The sequence below is a fragment of the Melanostigma gelatinosum genome (assembly GCF_949748355.1).
Source record: "Melanostigma gelatinosum genome assembly, chromosome: 7".
NCBI lineage: Eukaryota > Metazoa > Chordata > Actinopteri > Perciformes > Zoarcidae > Melanostigma > Melanostigma gelatinosum.
In genome coordinates this window covers 26,037,730-26,059,003 of record NC_136640.1, presented here as the reverse complement: position 1 = coordinate 26,059,003, position 21,274 = coordinate 26,037,730, and the positions used below count along the sequence as shown (strand labels likewise).

The 21,274-nt window shown below is 42.1% G+C and overlaps 1 protein-coding gene across 1 annotated transcript; it reads right to left on the bottom strand.

The window, feature by feature from the left end:
* Window positions 1-2,294: 2,294 nt before the first annotated feature.
* On the bottom strand, window positions 2,295-20,385 carry phf12b (PHD finger protein 12b). Its single transcript, XM_079271341.1, has 15 exons — window positions 19,708-20,385; window positions 19,222-19,403; window positions 17,420-17,492; window positions 16,818-17,274; window positions 16,047-16,167; window positions 15,824-15,956; window positions 15,560-15,724; window positions 14,903-15,046; window positions 13,552-14,263; window positions 9,954-10,055; window positions 9,717-9,863; window positions 6,746-6,841; window positions 4,169-4,251; window positions 3,909-4,047; window positions 2,295-2,862 (listed from the first exon to the last, which is right to left on the bottom strand). Exons 1-15 carry the CDS (start codon window positions 19,771-19,773, stop codon window positions 2,441-2,443), a joined length of 3,042 nt encoding a protein of 1,013 aa, XP_079127467.1. The 5' UTR covers window positions 19,774-20,385; the 3' UTR covers window positions 2,295-2,440.
* Between the last annotated feature and the right edge of the window lie 889 nt (window positions 20,386-21,274).

The following is a 21,274-nucleotide window of genomic DNA, read 5'->3' as shown; positions in this document are numbered from 1 at the left end:
CCCGAGGCCAACCGAGCACTTAACATCCTCAAGGAACGATTCACATCAGCCCCCATCCTAGTACAGCCGGATGAGAGCCGCCAGTTCGTGGTCGAGGTGGACGCCTCCGACACCGGAGTAGGAGCAGTATAGTCACAACGCTCAACCACTGACTCTAAGCTCCGCCCGTGTGCTTTTTTCTCTCGCCGCCTTTCCCCGGCCGAGCGGAACTATAGGTGGTTTGTATTTAACAGTATATTGTTTGCATCTTGCAATAAATATTAATGTTTTTGATCACTTTGTTGTGTCTATTTGCCTGTTCTGTTCAAAAACTGTGTTTTGAGGCACTGCTGGCCTTTCAATGCCATTTATAAATGCTTTATAAGGCATAAATAGTCCTCACTTTAGATGAGGTCACATAAAACACTTTACTAACGAGTAGTAACTACCTTAATAAATCATGAATTAATCATGAATTGCAGTATTAATATGCGTTTGTAAAGCATATATTAACAGTCCCTAACCATTACATATATAAAAGCATGAATAATGTACATCTAAATAAGTTATTAATCATTTACTAACACTTCATAAATTATCTTATTAATCATCTACAACTCCTTAATAACTGGTTTTTACAAATGGGGAATCCATCATTTATAAAGTATGAAAACACAATAATTAAGCACATAATATACGGGCTTATTGATCAAGAATGAAACATTTACAACTGTTATGAACTGCATACTAATGAATTATTAATGTAGGAACAATGCTTTATAAATGATGAATTAAGTGTTGACTCATACTTAACTAATGCTTCATAGTGTGTAGTTATAAAGTGCGACCGAGATTTTCCTCAACTGACTTATCTAAACTTGAGCAAAGACAAAGGGCATGGGTGAAAATTAATATTTTACCATTCTGTTTTGGATTTCCAATCTATTAAACTTCTGAACATTCAAGGTTTGAAGTTTTATCTCGTTCTGAAATGCTCTGAGAGAAATTGTTGCAGAAATCAGCCATGAGATTGAAAATCTTCTAGATAACACTAAGCTACGCTTTCTGTAGTCCAACACAAACTCTTCCCAGCACTCCTCTCTCAACAGTGTCGTCTTCCGGCTACATGTCACGTGACACAATACACAGAAAGCGAAATATAACGAAACATGTTCAATTAGTCACTCACTGCAGTTGTCTATTTGTTTGTTCCCAGGGAGAACAAAAGGAACAACTGTGTCCCAGCTGTGCACATGGCTCCCAGCATCCACAGTCCAACAATAAATATATAGAATAAGCTTGTGTGTTCTCCTTCGCTCCTACATCACACCACATCTCAAATACATTCTGCACATAGACATAAACATTATGTAGACGTAAAATAGGGTAGTGAAAAAAATGCCCAAATTTCACTTTGACACTCAGGAACTTGTATGCACTCGACTCATTCTTAACTTTAAGAACGATTTGATGCAATAAAGGATAGAATTTATCTCAACTGTCTATATAGCGACTCAAGTGTCAAAAAGCACTTCCACTGTCTGCCCTAAACCAGCCACAACCTCTGCAATCTACTTTCCCCTCGTTACGTGACCTTTTCAAGCAACATGACATTAATCACAAGCCTTTCCCCAAACACTTTCAATACTCAGTCATAACCTTTACCAGTAGTAACTCTAAGTCCATAGAGGCCCTACAAAAGCCAAAAAAACAACAGAGGACACAAATCCTTTGAGTTTGTTCTTAGAAAATCTTTCTGTATTTACATGTTTGAACAGACAAGCAGGTACAGACAAAGAGTGCTTATATACAGAGCAGCACAAGATGTTAAAATGAGTGCTAAAACAATACGGTATTTACACTTTGACTACAGCGGAAAGTACAGACTAAGAACAAGCTTTATCACAAAACTTCTGGTACTCTACACAGTATCACAAATTCCATGAACTGTACAGTTAAAAACCAAACAATGGTAAATCTACATGAAATCCAATGTCTCTCCAATTGAGAAGCAATGAATTATATATATTTACATTATATATACATATAGTGTGTAAGCATGTATGTTTTCATACATATATAGCTACCAATGGTGCAAAAGCAGCAAAAGAAAGTAGAATGTATGGAATTCAATACTACAAAATAAAAGGTTTGTGCTAAATGGGCAGACAGACAAAATAATGTTACACCATACATGACCAATATACTGGCAAAAGAAAAGTTGAGCATCAATAATGTTCGCTCAAAGTCCTAAGGGTCTGAAGTGAACAGAGGGTTACTGGTCAGTCATTCAAAAACAGAAGAGATTGTCAATAATACTTCAAGTTCATGCAAAGATATAAACCATTAAAAATGAAAAAATAAACTTTTTCCCTGTTGACCAACCAGCTGTGCAACTTCCCCTTCATTGTGACTCGGAAGGTGCAAAACAAAGGAGGGTGGGTGGGTTTTCCTGGGCAGGTTATGGAATAGAGTCGGAGCGCAGTAGGGGCACTTGGTGGGGAGGGACAGTCTCAGTGTCGGTCTCATCCTGGCTGGAGGGGCTGCTCACTGTGGCAGTGTTGGGTAGTGGTGTGGTGGTGGTGGTGGGGGCGGTGCTGGCGGCAGGCGCTGTGGTCTGCTCCTCTTTGGGCTGCTTACTGGCGAACTCTGTGATGCTGAAGACAAACTGGAGGCAACCCACTTTGATGTAGCTGCCATGGTGGAGCAGGGCCGTGCCCTCCCAACCCGCCCCGCTGCCTCCAATCAGGCTGGAGCTGCTTCCCTTACAGCTGCACGACAGCTCGGCGCTGCCCTGAGGCTGGCTGCTCATCACTCCACCAGCCGGCAACAGACCCATCACAGAGCTGGGACCCTCGTCATCCTCGCGCTTCTTACTGCGACCTGCACCGAGAACACAGGGAGAACTTGCTTTCAGTACCAGGTACTTTTCTCAATTGAATTTTCCACTGCAGATAGTCCCCCCTCAATGTAGCCGGGATTGTTAGCTGATTGTCATAGCAACACTGTGTGAAGCTGCCACATCATCATCGTCAATACAACACAGTGTGTAGTCTCGCTGCATCCTCTCATTAGCAACCAAACAGAGGAATGACTATACTTTGTCAATCGACTACAGCGTAGTTTTGCAGTTTTACAAAAAATCTGGTTTGAGTGGTTCGCTATATGACGTGGCTATTTAAAAATGGCAAGTTTGTGCAGGATGTTCTATATTTGCTAGATGTGCTAGTAAGGATTCTCTCTGACTAATCAGTGGTCTGCGGTGTTTAACCTCCATCTTTTAGTATCAGCTCAGGTTGCTTGGCATCTTGACCGATGCGATACCAAAAAAAGCACCAGGCACCAGGTACTAGTCGCAACTTTTACAAATGGAAAACCCAAAAAAGAACGGTTCTAAGCAAGTTGAGTCGAACCGTACCATGCAGTGGAAATGCTGCCTAAAAGTAAAGAGAAAAGGGATGCAGGGTTTTTATGCCATTAGATGATGGCAGCAAGTGGCAATACAGATGTCACGTCAATAAAGTCTTATGCAGCATTTCATCGGCATGGTGTGTGGCACGGCTCTACTCAATCTGCCTTTTTGGGTTTTCCACAAACAAAAGTTGTGGATAGTACCTGGTACCACCTCAGTCGAGGTTCTGAACAAGCTGCGTCGATACTACCGGTAGTTGGTTCACTCCTGCCGTACCATGAATTGTACCTCTTCAGTGTGTGTGTATTTTATAACGTTTCCAACACAAGCATCATCCTGTCTTTGACACAAGGCACTGAGGAAGATGTCAGCTGTGCTTTTTGACATTGAAAGAGCACAGGTCAAATCTTCTCTGGCGCCTCTGTTGCACAATTGCTCTGACAGCGTCACTGATGACCCTCCAAACTGCGTGCACTGTGAATGCTGGAGAAAGTGTGTGAGAATGACATGTACTGACGTATGATGCCTTGGACTTTGGCCACCAGCCCGCTTGGTGGAGATGGAGCAGCCTTATCTGAGAAATCACACGAGTAGAGGACGTTGTCCACTGTGGTGCCGTGCTCGCTGTAGTTGAGCAATTCATAATGCTTGGTATTCTGAAAAGGACAGACACACAATCAACAACAGAACCTAATGTGTTTAATAGGCAGAGGTGGAGAATTATGGTAGAGTACAATAACATACATTTAAGCAGTACAGCAGTTCAAAAGCACATACCTCATCATAGAAAATACAGGCGTGTTTCCCCGATATGTAGTTGCAACGACCATAATTTGTAAGGCACACGTCCATGTCAGCACCTTTACAAAAACATTAGAATAGTAGGGAGTTTCAGTTATATGGAAAAATTCAATAATGCTCATCTAAGACAGAGTTCAAATACATTGTTGACAGTTTTAGTGTTGTCAATTCCATTATAAAATTGTTCCACCAAGAAAAGGAGACACTTAACATTTATTTTGCCCTATCATCATGTCTTGAATTGTCTTAGAAAATGAAAACATGAGTACAATGTATGAACGGTCATCAAATTCAGTAGCCAGGGTGGGCATTGTCCGATATGATTGCCAATACAGTATCCGCATTTTGGTACAGATACCAAAACAATACTTTTGTGAATACCTTACTTTGAGAAATACAAAACACATTTTTAAACAAACCCCTTTCTTTCTTTCAAAAAAGTGTTTCCCAACTTGGGGTCGGTACCAAGCTCCGTCTGAGGGTTCATGAAGTCATTGCCAGGACAGGAAATACACATTTCTGCTCCATCAAAATGTTTATTTACTTTTCTGTAGTATTTTATTTCTTATTGTGAAATACTAGATAATTATACCTCTTCAAGCCGCTAAAAATGTTTCGAATGAGGTCACTCTTGAGTTCAACTGCTGGCAATTCAGACACATAAAATGTCCAAGCTGTCAAGTACACACTCCTTCCCTTAACCCTCTGATGCACAAGACTTTCAAAACATTTTAATGCACAGCATGGTCAAAAAATGATCCATGTTCAGTTTCTATATGATTTAATAGACAACTGTAATGTAATGTAAAATGATGATATCACACAGGACTTTAAGAAATAGTTCATTATTTTGTTTTTATTATTACAAGTCATTCTATTCATCATTTCCTGTCTTGCTATGTCGAGAGAAATTTGGTTTACTCATCTCAAGGGAAACTTACACTTTACTTGTATCAAAATGACCCGCCAGGATGAAAGTCAACAATATATTTGTTTTCTGAAAAGAGACAAAACAAATCATACTGGTGTAACATTTCTTTTTGCAGCAATTCTGGCTGTAAAAAAAATGAATACTTCGAAATATATTCATTTGAGTTCATAAATGAATAAATCTATGTAGCCTGGTGCCCAATTTTAGAAAATAAAAACACTGCAGGGGTACCTTCCTGGATGCGTCTGTGGTAGATAAAAGACTATAAAGTGCCCTATAGGGTGCCTTTCTAATTGTGAAAACGTGATGCAGGGCCCCCCGGGTGCTTTTCAACTGGAGAAAACCATTTGACCAGTGGTTCTCAACTGGTCTGGCTGCGGGACCCACCATCACCCCTTAATGGCAAGCCAAATCGAGGAAAATGTTCAACTTCTCAAATGTATTTGATGAAAAGATGGTGCAGATTGAACCTGAGCTGAAGATGTCCTCTGCAGTCGTAGTGTAGGGAGCTCTCTTGTGCAGAGAAAGTGTTCCTGTAAGTCCCCGTCCCACACATGCTTCACGTAAACCAGTAAAACTGCTTTGTTTGTGATGTCTGTAGATTTGTCCATTTGTAATGGAAAATGACCACTTGCCAAAATTCGAGCTGTGATCTGTTGTTTGATGTCATCCGGCATGTCTTCAATTCGCCTTCTTATAGTGTCATTTGACAGAGGTATGGTTTTCAGTTTATCCTGTGCTGATATTAGCATTACAAGGCATTAACACCAAATATTGTTAAGGAGTGTGAACAGACGGCACTCCGGTGCATAAAAATCCCCTTCAAAATAAAAGCACAGGATTTTTTTTTTTCCAGCCAAAGGCCCGACCCATCTAGAGTGGGTGCACTTCTAGTGGACACAACTTGATGCACAGCAGTTTAGGGTGCACTTCTAGTGTAGAAAATGAGATGCAGGGCCCTCTAGTGTGTCCTTTTAGTGGCGAAATGAGAAGCAAATATTTGTTTGATTAAAAAAAAAATCTCTAACCACCATGCATGGGAAGGAATTGCAATCTAGTGTCTGATTAAATTAGTTGTTCCACAAGTGTTGAAGGTTGTTCTTCCACGGCCTATTTGGGCTTGTAGTTTGGCCTAGTTGCGAGCTTTATGAAATATGAGACTGACTTGCCGATCATGGCCCATCAGCTGAAAATCGTCGGGTGCATCTCCAGTTTGAGGAATATAATTAAATATTGAGTTATAATGCATAACAGGCAAAAATATAAAATTAAATCATTCACGTGCGTCACTTTTGACCCATCTTGTAATCAGAGGGTTAAAAGAAGGGTCACAAGCCATGAAGGTTTGGCAGCTCCAAAAAAAACTTTTCCGAAAGAAATTACATTATTTGAAATTAAGATACAAGCATGAAACTGAGCAAGCACTTGAGGCCAATTTTCTATACTTGGTGCTACAGACACATTTCAGTTGGTATCAAAGTATTTGACAATTATCAAATTGCTCACCATCCCAGCACCGGGGTTAAAAAACAACAACACATATCAGTGCACCTGTTAACACGTCACTCTGCAGAAGCACGTACAGCGGGCAATTGTCACTGTGATCAGTCAGCATGTCTTACCTGATCCTATGTATAATGTCCTATAGCACATGCTGACAGCTCCTCCTTTTCCTGTCAGAGGGTAGAAGACAGCTCGGGCCTGCACCTTCTTCTGAGCTGGTAGGAAGAGATTCAGCTTGTGAACTTTGGAAATACTTTCAGAAAAGTCTCTATATTAGACATTAAATCACACCTTTACACTCTCATCATTACACTCTAATCATTTTTCTAGGGACCCACTTAAAAAAAATTAAAAATTTACAAAGTATCACGACCCAATTCATTCTAGGTCTTAAGTGTGTAAATTATGTTTTTACTGCCATTTCATGTTATTGAAAACATGTTAAATACTTTATAAATGAGACATCTAGAGTTAACAGGCTATTGTTTTTTCCCTTCTCCTCAGAAAAATTCTTTTCAGACCAAACAACTAATTTGTGCAAAATAAACTATACGACAATTTTAAAATTCAAAACTAAATCTAAAACTTTGCATTTTCTTTCCCCTTTTCCAGCCAGCCAATGTCATTCTGTTGATTCCGTCACACAACAATATGGAAATTGATGTCTTAAATTAGTGTCATCTTTGATAAAAATGGGTCCGATTATTAAGACAGCATCTGGGAAGTAGTTGAATCTACAAAAGATTGGTTATCATGATGAATGAAGCTTTAAACTATTCCATAGTTATGTTCTTACCAGCAATGGAGGCACATGAGCTCACTGTCCATAGAGGCAGCGTCGGTAATACACGAGGGCAAAACTGCCCCTAAGAAATATCATTTTGCCCCTGATATCACTAGGAGAGGGGCAAAAAATGCCCCCGAACTTTCTAAACGAATAAAAAAAATGGAGCGCTTCTTAATCAGACCTGTGACTGCGGTCAACTCAGCAGACACTTACATTTGAGTACACCTATATCCTGAAATCCACGGTAAACTCATTCAAACGGCGCAGATCGGGAGCAAGCGAAGGACTTTGGAAGTTAACGGAAAGATTAACGTGAGACAACATCCGGTTTCTTCAGACGAACATCCGGTTTATGCATAATGTAAATTTGATTAAATGAATTATATTCACATTAACTATAAAACATGCTACCTGCATCTCGTGAGTTAAAGGGAAAATACACCTAAATTGTGCGTAAAGTGTTCATTCTTTGATTTGAGGGTTTCTGGAAATGAATAATACCTGACTGACAGTCAATTAAGATATTTTACTTTGTAAAAACTAAATTTGTACCTTCAAATGGCACATTTTTTTATTTTGAAGGTGCTATAAAAATGTTTTTCTCAATAATTCCATACAATGACTGATGTATATGTAATCAAGGCATCGTTGACTTAATAATTGTTAATAGTTGTTTAAAACATTTAATAACAATAAATAACCACAAAGAAATAAGAATAAAATTGAAAGTGATTGTTTGATTTATGTTTGTTTTTTGTTCAAAAAAATCGATGAAAACATTTTGAATCTGTAGACTACTGCCTAATAGTCTTATTGCCATTTGATGACAATTGCTCATATACTGTAAGCCTAAATAAGTATATTTATTATTTTGAACAAAGGTTAAATGTTATTTCAGAAGTTTCAAAAAAGTGCCCCCAATTTTTTGAAAATGCCCCTGGATTTCAGTTAGTGGGGGCAAAAATTGCCCCCCAAACAAATATGTGAATTTCCTACCCTGCATAGAGGTAGTATAAGCTGACAATTACAGACTGACCAAACAAAATCTAGCTTGTTTGCAATCACGTGACTTATGAGTCGCGTAATTCAGATGGAGGGCAAAAAGTGATTACCGGTACTCTATATACTGGGCAAATTGGTAATGGAGGAAAGTGAATACATAACAGGGTTGAAGGCTGCACGCAGCAGGTATCGCCAGAAAATAGAAACATATATCGAATGTGATCCCTACAAAATGAAGTAGAGCGATATTTCCCACAACTTGATTGATTTGCCCGTGTGGAGGAGATCGACATTACAAATGACCTCGTCCTCCAGACCTCCTACTACACCGCTCACCAGATGAAGGCGTGCAAGAGTCTAGAGGCTCGAGAACCAAAGTAGCATTGAATGACTGGCGTCTTGTTTTTGCCCGGGTAGCTAGCATCGCTAAAAACAAATCAATAACAATAGATAGTTAGCTGCTGGGAAACAGCGAGCTAAAACTGCGAAACACTTGCTGCCGAATAAACAACAAACAGGTGACAATATCGCAGATGTGGTTGGCTATATTTCTGGTAATATCACCACCATGGTCCGTGTTTTTAGTCTGTGTTTGTGTCATTGTTTTTAATGCGGGAGAAAGCTAGTTAGCTATCTACCAGGAGATTTGTTTTTCGCAAAAACAAGACGGCAGTCGTTCAATGCTGGTTCCGAGGTCATGGACCCAACCGCTCACAAAATAGTTGTAAACCTTTAGACTCTTCTACGCCATCATCTGGTTTACCACCATCATCTGTGTTTTCCGTCAGTTTTAGTTCGCTATGTAGTTAGCAAAATGACTCCGCTCCTCCAGACTTCAGACGGAGGTTTTTGATCTGTATGTCGCCGTTTCCCTGTGAGGTTTTTAAACTCATCACCTTTGTGTACAACGTTTTTCGGGACTCGAAAGTAGCCCTTGTTTTCCCCCCCGATTTGATCGGCCAAAAACAGCGCAAACCAGTGGCATTATTGCTGCAGTATTGAACCTGCCTCCAGCACATTGGCTTGCTATCCATCTGGATAGCAAGCCAATGTGTGATGTCATCTGCAAAGAACCTATAGACAAGACTTTCATACAGGGTTTAAGGTTATGAGCACGCTACAATTATCAAATTATGAACATTCAGCCTCAAATGTGTACTGCAGAAGTACATCTTCAATAAAATACGACTATGAAATGATTTGGCAGCCAAATAAAATCAACCTGTGGGTCCCGACTCAGTCAGACAATGAGATGTGAAAACAAACTGAATAGCAGTGTCAGAGGTAAGTTAGTGCCTTACTGTCAGGGCAGGGTGATGGGGTTTTGGGGGCTGCGCTGGTGGCTGAGGGAGGCGGAGTGCTCGGCACTTTGGGGGGGAAAAGCTGCTGGATCCTCTGCCAGGCCAGGAGCTTGATCATCTCTGTATCCAGTTTGTCCAGTTCAATCCCTACACACACACACACACACTTCATCACATGTATACAATACCACAATGGTTCAGTATTGTCAGATGTCACTATTGAGTGAGCACACGTACCTCTTTCCTCATCCTTTCGATCTTTCATGCAGTTGGACAGGTTAGCCATCGAGGAGAGAGTGCTGGGCAGCAGTGAGCCCAGTTCAGGGCCAGCCTTTATGTCTGTACAGGAGAAACATACCGGGGCAGCTTGTGGTCAAAGACTGATCTGGAGGCTTGCACATGGACATCTGACTGGATGGGAACTTTATTCATCTATGTAGAACAGCCGATTTTCAAATTATGCTGTTTGAATGTGTTTGTGTACTATAGAAAAACTATTCCTAGCTCTAAATTCAACTGCAGGACAGTCAGCGCCATTCGGTTTCTCTTCTCCCATTGTTTGTCATATCACACTGATGTTCTGCTGACATCTGAAACGGCTGTGAAATGTTTCCCACTGGCCACAAGAGGGAGCAGTTGGGCTATGGTCTGCTATAAAGTATCTCAGTGAAAGCGGTGAGCAGTGTATCGTGGAAATGTTTGAACAAGCTGTACTCAAGCACATAAACTACCGAGACAAAGAACAGACTAAATCAAAGAAGTAGTAACATCCTGAGCATATTATTATTATTATGAGTGCAGTTTGAGGTGTTTTTAAATAGTCTGGCGCTTCCTGTTCTGTTCTACCTTTGCCAACCATCTCAAATGATTGAACAAACAAATAAGTTATATGATCAAAGCAAGAATGAAGATTGTCAGAGTGAAGGGAAAGTTGTTCTTGAGATTTTCATGGAATCAGAAGCATAGCGGTCTGGACTCAATCATTTCCATCTGCTTTCCCCACACATCCTCTGACTCTACATCTCGGGTTTTCTTGGGTTTGGGAGAGACGTGGAGCAGCCATTGTAGACCGAGGGTCAATATGCTGCTTACAGAGGTGAACTGCATTCCACGTTATGTAGCCATAGCTACTGCCGATGAGGGCATAACCTCCTCCCAAACAACTGCAATGTAATTCTTGAAAACTTTCAACATGAGTGAATGTAAAATAGACATTCTAAACACTAGATGTGTCATTTTCAAATAGAAATAACAAAAAGATAATACATTTATCAATAAATGATGACCTCAACAGTTGTGTTAAAGAATAAAGGCTGCTATGGTGTATTGAAGTTATTTTTGCATTGATCCCTAGAGCAGTGATTTTCAACCGGTGTGCCGCGGCACACTAGTGTGCCGCGAGAGATCGTCAGGTGTGCCGTGGGAAATTTTCTAATATCACCTAATTAACCATTGTCGGGTGTCTGTGCTGTAATAAAGTGTCGCAGATAATGTAATACTCTTGTATGGCAGTGGGTGGCAGCAGAGGGATTTAAATACCTGTAAAGACAATAGAGTTAGTGCTGCGCGACACGTGACAGTGACAGTTTGGGATCAAAGCAAGACGCGCAAGTGACAGTGATGAAAAACAAAAAAAGGTGACAGTGATGGAGAAGTTTTTGAGAAGGGAAAATGCAAATGCCGAACAGGGCCCTGGACAAAATTCTGACCTAGATGAAGGCCCAAGTATGAGTGGTCGACAAAAGAAAAAAGACAAGACGGTGAGCTCGAGGCAATACAGCGAAAGCTATCTTTCATTTGGATTTACGTTCACCGGGGATGCTACGGCACCGAGTCCGCTGTGCTTGGTGTGTGGTGAGAAGCTATCCAATAGCGCCATGGTGCCAAGCAAGCTTAAACGCCATCTCCAAACGAAACACCCTTCCGTTCAAAACAAGTCGATGGACTATTTTGTACGCTTACGTACAAACAATGAGAAACAGGCAACTGTTTTGAGAAAAACCACAAAGGTAAACGAGAGAGCCCTCAAAGCTAGCTACCTTGTTGCTGAACTCGTAGCTAAAACAAAAAAGTCCCACACCGTGGCAGAAACATTAATACTGCCAGCTTGTAAAGCCATTGTGAATGAGATGCTCGGCCCTGACGCGGCCAAAGAGATCGCTAAAGTGCCTCTCTCAGATAACACAATTGCCAGACGTATTGATGACATGTCTGCGGACATAGAAACTGTTGTTTTTGGAAAAGATGCGCATCAGTAAGAAATTTGCCTTGCAACTTGATGAGTCGACGGATATTAGTGGACATTGTCAGCTCTTGGCCAACGTGCGTTTTGTGGATGGAGAAGCCATTAGAGAGAACTTCCTATTTTGCAAGGCACTGCCAGAAAAATCAACAGGAGATGAAATATTTCCGGTCACGTCGGAATATCTTGACAAAAGCGGGCTTACGTGGGAAAACTGCACAGGTGTCTGCACTGATGGAGCCGCAGCCATGGTCGGGCGCATCAAAGGCTTCGTAAGTAGGGTCAAAGAAAGAAACCCAGCTGTTACTGTTACGCACTGTTTTTTGCACCGTGAGGCCCTCGTTGCAAAGACCTTACCAGCAGATCTAGGTCCTGTGTTGGATGATGTTGTGCGCTTAGTGAACTTTGTGAAGACGCGACCTTTGAAATCTCGCTTATTTGCGTCTCTGTGTGAGGAAATGTGAGCGGAACATAAAGTGTTATTGCTCCACACGGAGGTCCGGTGGCTGTCGCGCGGCAAAAGTGCTGGCCCGTGTGTATGAGCTCCGAGAGGAACATAAAGTGTTATTGCTCCACACGGAGGTCCGGTGGCTGTCGCGCGGCAAAGTGCTGGCCCGTGTGTATGAGCTCCGAGAGGAACTTAAAGTGTTTCTGACAGACGAGAGGCCCGATTTCTCAAAGCTGCTTGCAAGTGATCAGTGGTGTGCAAAGCTGGCATACCTGGCTGATATATTTCATCATCTGAATGAACTGAACACACGGATGCAAGGCCGAAATGAAAACCTGCTTACAAGCACTGACAAAATGAACGGATTCCGTTTAAAGGTCCAGCTCTGGCAACAACATGTGCAGCGTGGCAACCTTGAGATGTTCCCACTCACCGAGAAACTGCAGGATGGCAACACTGCTGCAATGTGCGAGGTGATTGGCAAACATTTGAAAACTCTGGAGGAGAAGTTGTCATTTTATTTCTCTTCAGCCTTCACAGAATGCCTTGACTGGGTTAGGGACCCATACAGCTCAGCATCCGTTGCTGGAAATGACATGACTTTAAAGGAGCAAGAGGAACTCATTGAACTGAAACAAGATCGTGGTTTAAAGCTAAACTTTGCTGATCTTCCTTTGGACAGTTTTTGGTTAGCTGTTGCCAAGGAGTTCCCCATTCTGGCCAACAAAGCTATTTTGACATTGCTCCCGTTTTCAACCACATATCTGTGTGAGCTGAGCTTCTCAAGCTTGACAGCGATAAAAACTAAAAACAGAGAGAGACTGAGAGCTGTTGAGGAAGAGCTTCGTGTGTGTCTTTCTACCATTCCTGCCAGGATATCCATGTTGTGTTCATCGAAACAGGCCCAGGTTTCACACTAAGTGAGTACAAATACATTTAGAAACTATATTATTAACTATATGTATTATATGTACTGTGTTAGTGTCTTTTTGTGTCATTTTGGTTGGTGGTGTGCCCCAGGATTTTGTAAATGTAAAAAGTGTGCCGCGGCTCAAAAAAGGTTGAAAATCACTGCCCTAGAGAAGCTCAAATGAACCTGGGAAGCCAATCATCAGTGAGCAGTTTATTAGTTCAGGAGTGTGTACCTGGAGTAGGTGATGACAACCCCAGCTTGGTGGGGTCGCGCTCCTGGTTGCCTTTAGGTGGTGTGCTGGTGATAGAGTAGGTGGGCTTTTCATCGCTGCTCATACACTCCTCCTGGTTCCTGTGGTTCTGCTGGCTACTGTGGTGCCATATTGTCAGGGCAGTGGGACAGTTCTTCTGAGCACAGGCCTCTGTAGTACTCTCAGGTTCCTTTTTAACCATTTCTGCTCCTATGTGGTTCACCAGCCCAGAGGCAGGAGCTGAGACTGGGGGTGTTGTAGTGGGCTTCAGTCTGTGCTGCAGCTCAGGCTGCCTGCAGGAGTCTGAGGCACTGTTACAGTCTACAGGCCCGTTAGCTTTGGGTGGCTGACATTCCTCTGCTCGAGGTCCGTTGGGTTTCCTACAGTTTTGACATGGTGGTGTGTTGCATTTACAAACACCCAGCTCTGCAAGCGTGTCCCTTGAAAGAGAGGCCCCCTGTGGTTCATCAGGTGTACTGCAGGGTTTAGAGCAGCTGTCGGGGGACGAAGTCCTTTCAAAAGAAGTTTTCATGTCCTCAGATGTTACACATGATTTAGCAGTGGTTTTCTGCTCAGAAGCCCAGTCTGCTGACGCTGTTACTGATGACAGGTTGGTTGCTGTGGATGAAGCCTTCTGCTTGATAGATAGGTGTCGCATGATGCTGCACTGTAGGGCGACGACATCCTGAAGCCACTGTTTAACAAAGCAGAACCATGTTTTAACAGAGGAAGCAACCATCAAGTATTTTATGACATCCTATCTAACAGATAACATTCATGCCACAGGATGAAATCAATATCCTGATGTTACAAATATTTAGAAAAAAGTTGAAGCTAATTCGATTTTTCCTCGACTCTGGGCCTTAATACATGTTTGCTGTTTGAAAGGCTTGTATGTTAAACCGCAAGGTTAGCTTAACTTCCAGACTTCCTAAAACACAGACATGTCAAAGTGTGTTTTAGTTAGACAAGCAATCAGACTTTAAAAAAGTGCACCTGAAAATACCTGAATCCACAGCTGCCCTGAATCAAGGCAAATATCACCTTCAAGCCATATTTCTGTTAGTATTAGAATTTGATTAATTGACTGTTCTTGCAGAAATCAAATAAGCAATGAATGCCTCTACCTGCATGGACACTATCATTCCACATTAGTCATGACTTTTAGGACCAGATTAATCATCAGTGATTCACCAACACACTTCCCTAAATCAGTAACATGCTTTTTTTCTACAGAGCATACCAGAGACGTTGTTGCAGGTGACTCTTGTTAGACTGATTGAAAATGGCAAATGATATTGGACAAACTGTGTCATGCATGTAGTCTGCCAACCTCTTGCTGCTCAGCCTCTGAGGTGGGGTGCTTTGAGGGTTGGTGGTCAGGCACACCGCTACAAACCAGCTCCAACTGGCGCACCCCCGCAGGAGTCAGCATGGGGGGAGGATTCTGGTACTGGGACTTGATGGCATCTGGCACCTGAGTCCAAACAGTGATTGTAAGAAATAAGGTAATTGTTTTTCCCAAACCTTCAATAATATTGTGATGTCTCTAAATGAACAGGGTATCTGCCACATCGATTGGGTTTGGGTACCGTGCCGAGGTAGATTGACACCTGAGTACATTCTTGCTCAAATTTTTACTTCAGATGCTTTGACAGAATTAATTTGAAGAAACTATTTGTTGCAGTGTTGTCTTCAGAGGTGCCTGTTGTTCCATCGTTTCTGTTCTGTCAGCATAGAGTATTTAACAAGAGGAAACCAAAACAACTGCAAAATAATCAGTTTTATAAGACAAGAATGATCAGTTATTGCATGAATCCACTTACCGTCACCATCCGTGCACCATTGGTTTGTCTTAACAATTCAGAGCTGATCACACAAAAACTCTTTGGGATATCCCTTAATACCCTAACCCACACCCCCGGAGAAACACTGAAGAACACAATCTGCTACCACTGGGGGTCTACACCCGCACACTGAAGCAGTCTACCTTGATGGTCTTCTTAGTGTGCTGGTGGGTTGTGCGCCGATTAGGTGCGTTCTGCCGATGGACTCTACGCAGGAAGTCCAACTTGACTGCGTGCTGGGACATCCTGTCCTGGAAATGGTCAAACAGCTGACAGCGGCTAGACAGGCTCAGGCTCCTCTGACTCAGCTGCACATCACACACACATTACAAAAGGGAAAACTAAGCATTCGTTTGGCAAGACCAAAAAAAGTTGTTTAATCTCTGAGCCAAGACCATGCATCTTACCACTAAGTGCTCAATATGGTTTGGACACATCCATTTTCCAGCAGGTAAAGCTGTGAGTGGAGGGTCCAGACAGTCCATGTGGAACAGAAGAGGACAATAGTCACACTGGACCAGTGGAGCCAACCTGCAACTCCTGTGAGAGGAAATCAGTCAAGACATGAGACAACTCAGGTCTATGCAAATAATGCAAATAATAATGCAAATAATGTAACCTGGTTCCAACCTGTTGCATGAAAAGCAGACTCTGACCGGTAGAGGGACCAGACCATTGGGATCCAGCTCATGCTGAGGCCTCCTGAAGGGCTTCCCTAGTAGCTCCTCTTTTCTCCTCCGTTTACTGCTGCCTAGAAATCCAAACGATCCAACCCAGGTATCTTTATGCTGTCATGTATCAGACATCTGAAGTGCTCCATATAACCCAGGCACACTTTATAATCCCCAAAAAAGAACTACTTTGTTTTTATAAGGGGTGTAAATCTTTCACGATTCAATTCTTGGGGTCACAATTCCATTAAAAAGTGGTTCAAATTGTATTCTCGACAGTACATATATTGGTAGGATTTTATTTCTGAAAAACGTGCCAATTAAAAAAATATGAAATATGAATGAAATATTGTTTTTCCTTCAGTCCTAGTTTTAATATATTCATTTTCCACACCTTGCCTCATCTACTTCTAGTTTGGTTTCTGGAATTTAATAATTTCACCAAGAAGGGTGTTTAAAGTGTTTCCCAACCTTTGGCTCCAAATCCAATCCATTGAAAATAAAATAGTTTGCTAAACTAATGTCCACATGTCAACTTAGCAGCTTTCCAACAGTTGGAGTCATTAGTAATTTAGGACTTCAAAAGGTTACCAGGCCATGAAGAGCCATTTTTCACCATCACGCTCATGTAATTTACTGGTTTTTTTCCGTTCACCATTTGAAAACGTGTTGAAATAAATACAATACAATTTCACAGTAAATGTTTCATAACTCAATATGACTGACTGACCTGGAAGTGCAGTGGTGCAGGTGAGCTCACTGGGCAACTGGAACTGCGTAGGGTTTCTCTCCATAGCGGCTGCTATTAGCAGCTGAAAGGGCCTCTTGAGAAGGCGTGGCATTGGAGCCGATAGCGTAGCACCCTCAAGCTCTGAGCCCTGAACTTCATCTTCGGGCTCTGCTGCCTCCTCCTCCCCGTCGTTCTGCTCCTCTGAGGGGGTTGGGGTGGACGAAGTGTTGGAGGTGGGCGTTCCAGGCCGGCTGCTCGGCCTGCTACTGGTCCTGCGGTCCAAGAGACGCACCTGGGCCACTCGTAGACCGGGCCCTGCTGCCCCGGCCCCCGGAGGCAGGCCGTCGAGCCGCAGTGGTCCGGCATTGAGCTCCAGCTCCACGGCTGGGGACACAGAACGCTTAGATGAGGACTTCTCCGGAAGGCCGTTGGTCTGCTCTGTCTTCTGCTCTCTCTTCTGATGGCAGCAAACAAAGACCAAAAGACAGATTTATTAGTCCATACAGCATACAGGCAAATACCTTTCTCTACATTATTTCCAGCAGCATGACAGTGACATTGGTGGGGGACTGTGTGTGTAACAGAGATGACCTGCCACTTACCTTTTTTCGAACATTGCAGCGGTGACACATCCATTCTCCTGGGGGAAGCATTTCTTCACTTAGAGGTGGATTGCTGAGTTAAGAAGGTAAAACACAATACTCAGTGGCCAGGTTCATAATCAATGCAGGCAAATTCATATACATTATCATTTAACATCATGATATTATGCTTCAAAATTATGTTGTCTAATTTCATGCGAGGAGGAAAATTTAGATTTTCACCATGATTTTGAATACAATATCTATCCCGTGAAAAAATTACATTTATTTTCTTACTTGGTCACAAGCATATTCCCCACATCGTTATCCAACGTTACAGTGTTACATCTACTGGACTGACAATTGCATTTCATCAAAGAAAAATGCATGTCAATGATGTGAAACGATACCTCAATTTCCAATTTGTTCATATCTGTATTACAAAAAGCTGGAACATGAATTAATCATATACATGAGTAAATATCCTAAATATTCTAATTAAAGTAAAGTTAATAAAAACCTCAAGGAGGTCAATGCCATGACTGATTTATAACAGGCAGGACACATCTGAAGCCAAGTCTATAATCTACGGCCTAGAACCTAGAAGTGAAATGCATGAAGTTGCCCTGTGTAAATACTACATTTAAGATAATACACAGTAAAGCAGCATGTTTCCCCCTCTATGCTGTGATAGACAGAACTCCAAACTGTGAAGATGAAGTCATTCACAAGCCTGACCAGATATGGATATTACATTTGTGTTTGGTTGCTTCCAAGTGACAGTCTGAGTGAAACTCTTCCAAATGCCAAATCTAAAATAATCATGCATGCAGATGTTTTAACGATGGGAAGAGCTTTGTAACACGTCCACAGCAAACACGGCCATAGCGCTAACAGTACATCACCCCAGGAAACGACAAAAAAATATTGTCTCTTCATTTGTAAACCCCTTTATTCAAAGCTGGATTTAAAGGTTGGTAAGATGACGGTGGAACAGAAAAAAAGAGCAGGGAGGTCGCCATATTGTAAACAGAGGCAGTTTCGACTCCATTTTTAGCAGCAGCAGCTCCACTGGCTGCAGCCGCGACAGGAGGGGAGGACTGACTGCAAGCTAATTCTAGCCACTTCTTTCTTTAGCCTATGCAGGTATTATGAACATGACTTTTCATTGACAACAACGACGGAAATGATGCTCTGCTTGTACGAGCAACCATACACGTTCTCCAAAGAGTGAGGCAATGGAACGGTTAGCTACTTAAAGTCACTCGACACCAACGTAACGTTAGATCAAATGAGCAGTTGTTGAATTTGCTCGCCAAACCCAATTCAATAAACTTCAAGTTTAATTCACTCGCCATCAGGTTTAGCAGAAATTTAACCTCCAGATCTGTTTTAATGTATGTATAGTTACTGATGAATTCGGCATACAAGTCATTCTTTGGGCAGCACAGTACATTCAACTTTACAAAAGGCTACCGCCCTCCTTGGTTCAGCTGCACTGGAGATAAGGCTTCAGTGTGAATATATAAGAGGTACAGTTGAAATGTCAATGAAATAACAGCGGATATGTACTGAACAATAACGACTGGTACAATCTCACAAGGAGAAAATAATTCACAGGTTTCCAGTGACATGTCAACGACTCAGTAGCATATACAACAGCAAAATGTAACTTCATCAGGGAAACTTCCACTGAAGTTAGCATTCAGCATCTGGCGTACAAATGCAGCTAAAGCAGACTCACAGTCCCTTGTCGTGCATTATCGCATGCATAACGTATCCTTTTGCGTTGTAACTCCTTTTCTTAAATATATGTCACTTACCAGCATTGGAGGTGAAAGGCTGCAGGACAGTGGTCACAGCACAGCAAGTCTCCCCCCTCCCGGCAACTATCGCAGGTGTCGTGGTTGGTGGCCCTCCCGCTCCTCCGTGCGTCTCTCACCAACTTCCGACTCCTCTTCTCTACCTCCTCGGACTTCGGGGGCGCCAGCAGTGTTTGGATTTGCTGTAAAAGTTGTTCAACTCTTTAGTAAAAGATTACGGCACCCCGACTGATGGCATGTCAAAAGAGTTGCAAAATATGCAGCTATATTCCCGCTGTGCCAAGCTTGGGGAGAGCGCTAACGTTACCGTTTACTTGAGGCCTCCATTATCAACCCGATGTATTAAGTTAGCTAACCGAGAGGTGCTTGACAGCAGGCGTTTACTGGTCTAATGATAACGACAATTAATATGATGGGAAAATACATCAATGCATCATCAAAAGGGAGTATTTTACTTCTTAAGGCTTTCGAGTAGAGCGACCTCACCTCCATTAAGCCCCCAGAGGTATCCAAATCGTACACGATCGTCGGGGTCTCCATTTTGTCCCACATTCATCCAGGTGCAGACGTTGCTCAAGGAATTTGCGATACAAATGCCTTCCCAACACAAAACGTTGAGAGTAAATCCCGTAGTAAATGTCTTTTACCAAATGTTTTTAACCAGAAGATGGCTAGCCAAGCGATGCAGGCTATCGTTAGCTGGCTAAAGGAGCTAACTACGAAGCCAAGACGCAAACCAGTCAAGGTTGTGAAGCTAACTGGCTCACTAGCTTGTGTTGTGTTCCCAAAAAGACAACAAAAATCAACGATACTCGTGTAATTGAGACACGGGCTTCTTAGCACCACCTTATACGAGCTGCGCCAAGCCTACATGCATCATTTTATATAAACTGATTGTTGCTGTTAGCTACAAAATCCATCTGCGGCCTAGCTGGCCAGCCATGATTCTTGTTTCTGCTCCTGCAAAAAGGAGCCTTGTAAATCTGCAAACCCCTCCGCTCCCATTGTCAACAAAGCCAAACAACAGAAGAATATTCAGCGTGGCACGGTCCAATGCACGGTTTCCGATAGCGTTCGTAATGTATAATCCTCAAATCAGTGTATGTGGAGACGCAAATTTGGTTGATGTTATTGTTGTGAAAAAGGCTGTGCATCTACACAGGCTGCTAGCAACATCCTCTACCAGTTGGCGCAACCGCGAACAGCCCGACGCGCATGCGCATGGGAACGGATATAGATAATTGAGAGGATACACTGTGTAACAAGGAGCGAATAAATTGTATACAACATTGTATCTGGCTACTAGACTATTACATGTATCCTTACCATTCCTATCGCAGTCGTCTGTGCCTGAGATTGCTACTAACTATTACTACAGTTTCCATACCGCTGCTACTGTGAAAATGTGAACTGTTGCTTGTATTGATAGCAGTTTTGCCAACGAGTGTCACTGCTACCTCTTTTTCAGAGGCTGCTTTTACGTGTTACTCATACTCGTAACACGGACTAACGTTACGTTACTGCTGCTTTCGCAATTCAATTTCTTACCACTGTTTCCTATTTCTCGCAATTTGACGAGTGTTACCGGTCCTAACACGACCATTTTCTGTTGTCACGGACAGTGCCCTCCATTTTTTGAACTAGCACTACTACAAAATAAAATTACAGCTAATAATAATGGGACTAGTATTACCTCTATAACTGGCAGTACTGCTTCTGTCTTACATATTGGGTCATTAAATAAGAAGGAAGTCGAACCTTTAGCCTACTTACAGTTTTTCTCAATTGTTTACACACGAACACTGGCACTAAAGACCATGACCTGAAACAATTCTGCTAAAATACAAGCACATGTAGGCCTACTGCTTTACATTCAGATTGCAATTCTAAACTTCACTTTAAAAAAAAGAGAAACACTACACACATCCAACATGCAAAATATTTAGGAATAGATATATTTTGTTCTTCTGGACCACGCTGCCATTTAAGAGTGGAAATTAAATTGACTTTTCTCTCTAACTTCTCTCATGGGCAAACATAAGTTGCACAACAA

What these genes read in the sequence shown, in the direction of transcription:
- phf12b (XM_079271341.1), bottom strand. Translation starts at nt 19,773, where the DNA reads ATGTGGGACAAAATGGAGACCCCGACGATCGTGTACGATTTGGATACC. An exon ending in GCTGCAATGTTCGAAAAAAG is followed by an intron (nt 17,275 to 17,419) that starts GTAAGTGGCAGG and finishes TGCTGCCATCAG; the next exon opens with AAGAGAGAGCAGAAGACAGA. An exon ending in ACACTAAGAAGACCATCAAG is followed by an intron (nt 15,047 to 15,559) that starts GTAGACTGCTTC and finishes GTTTGGACTCAG; the next exon opens with GTGCCAGATGCCATCAAGTC.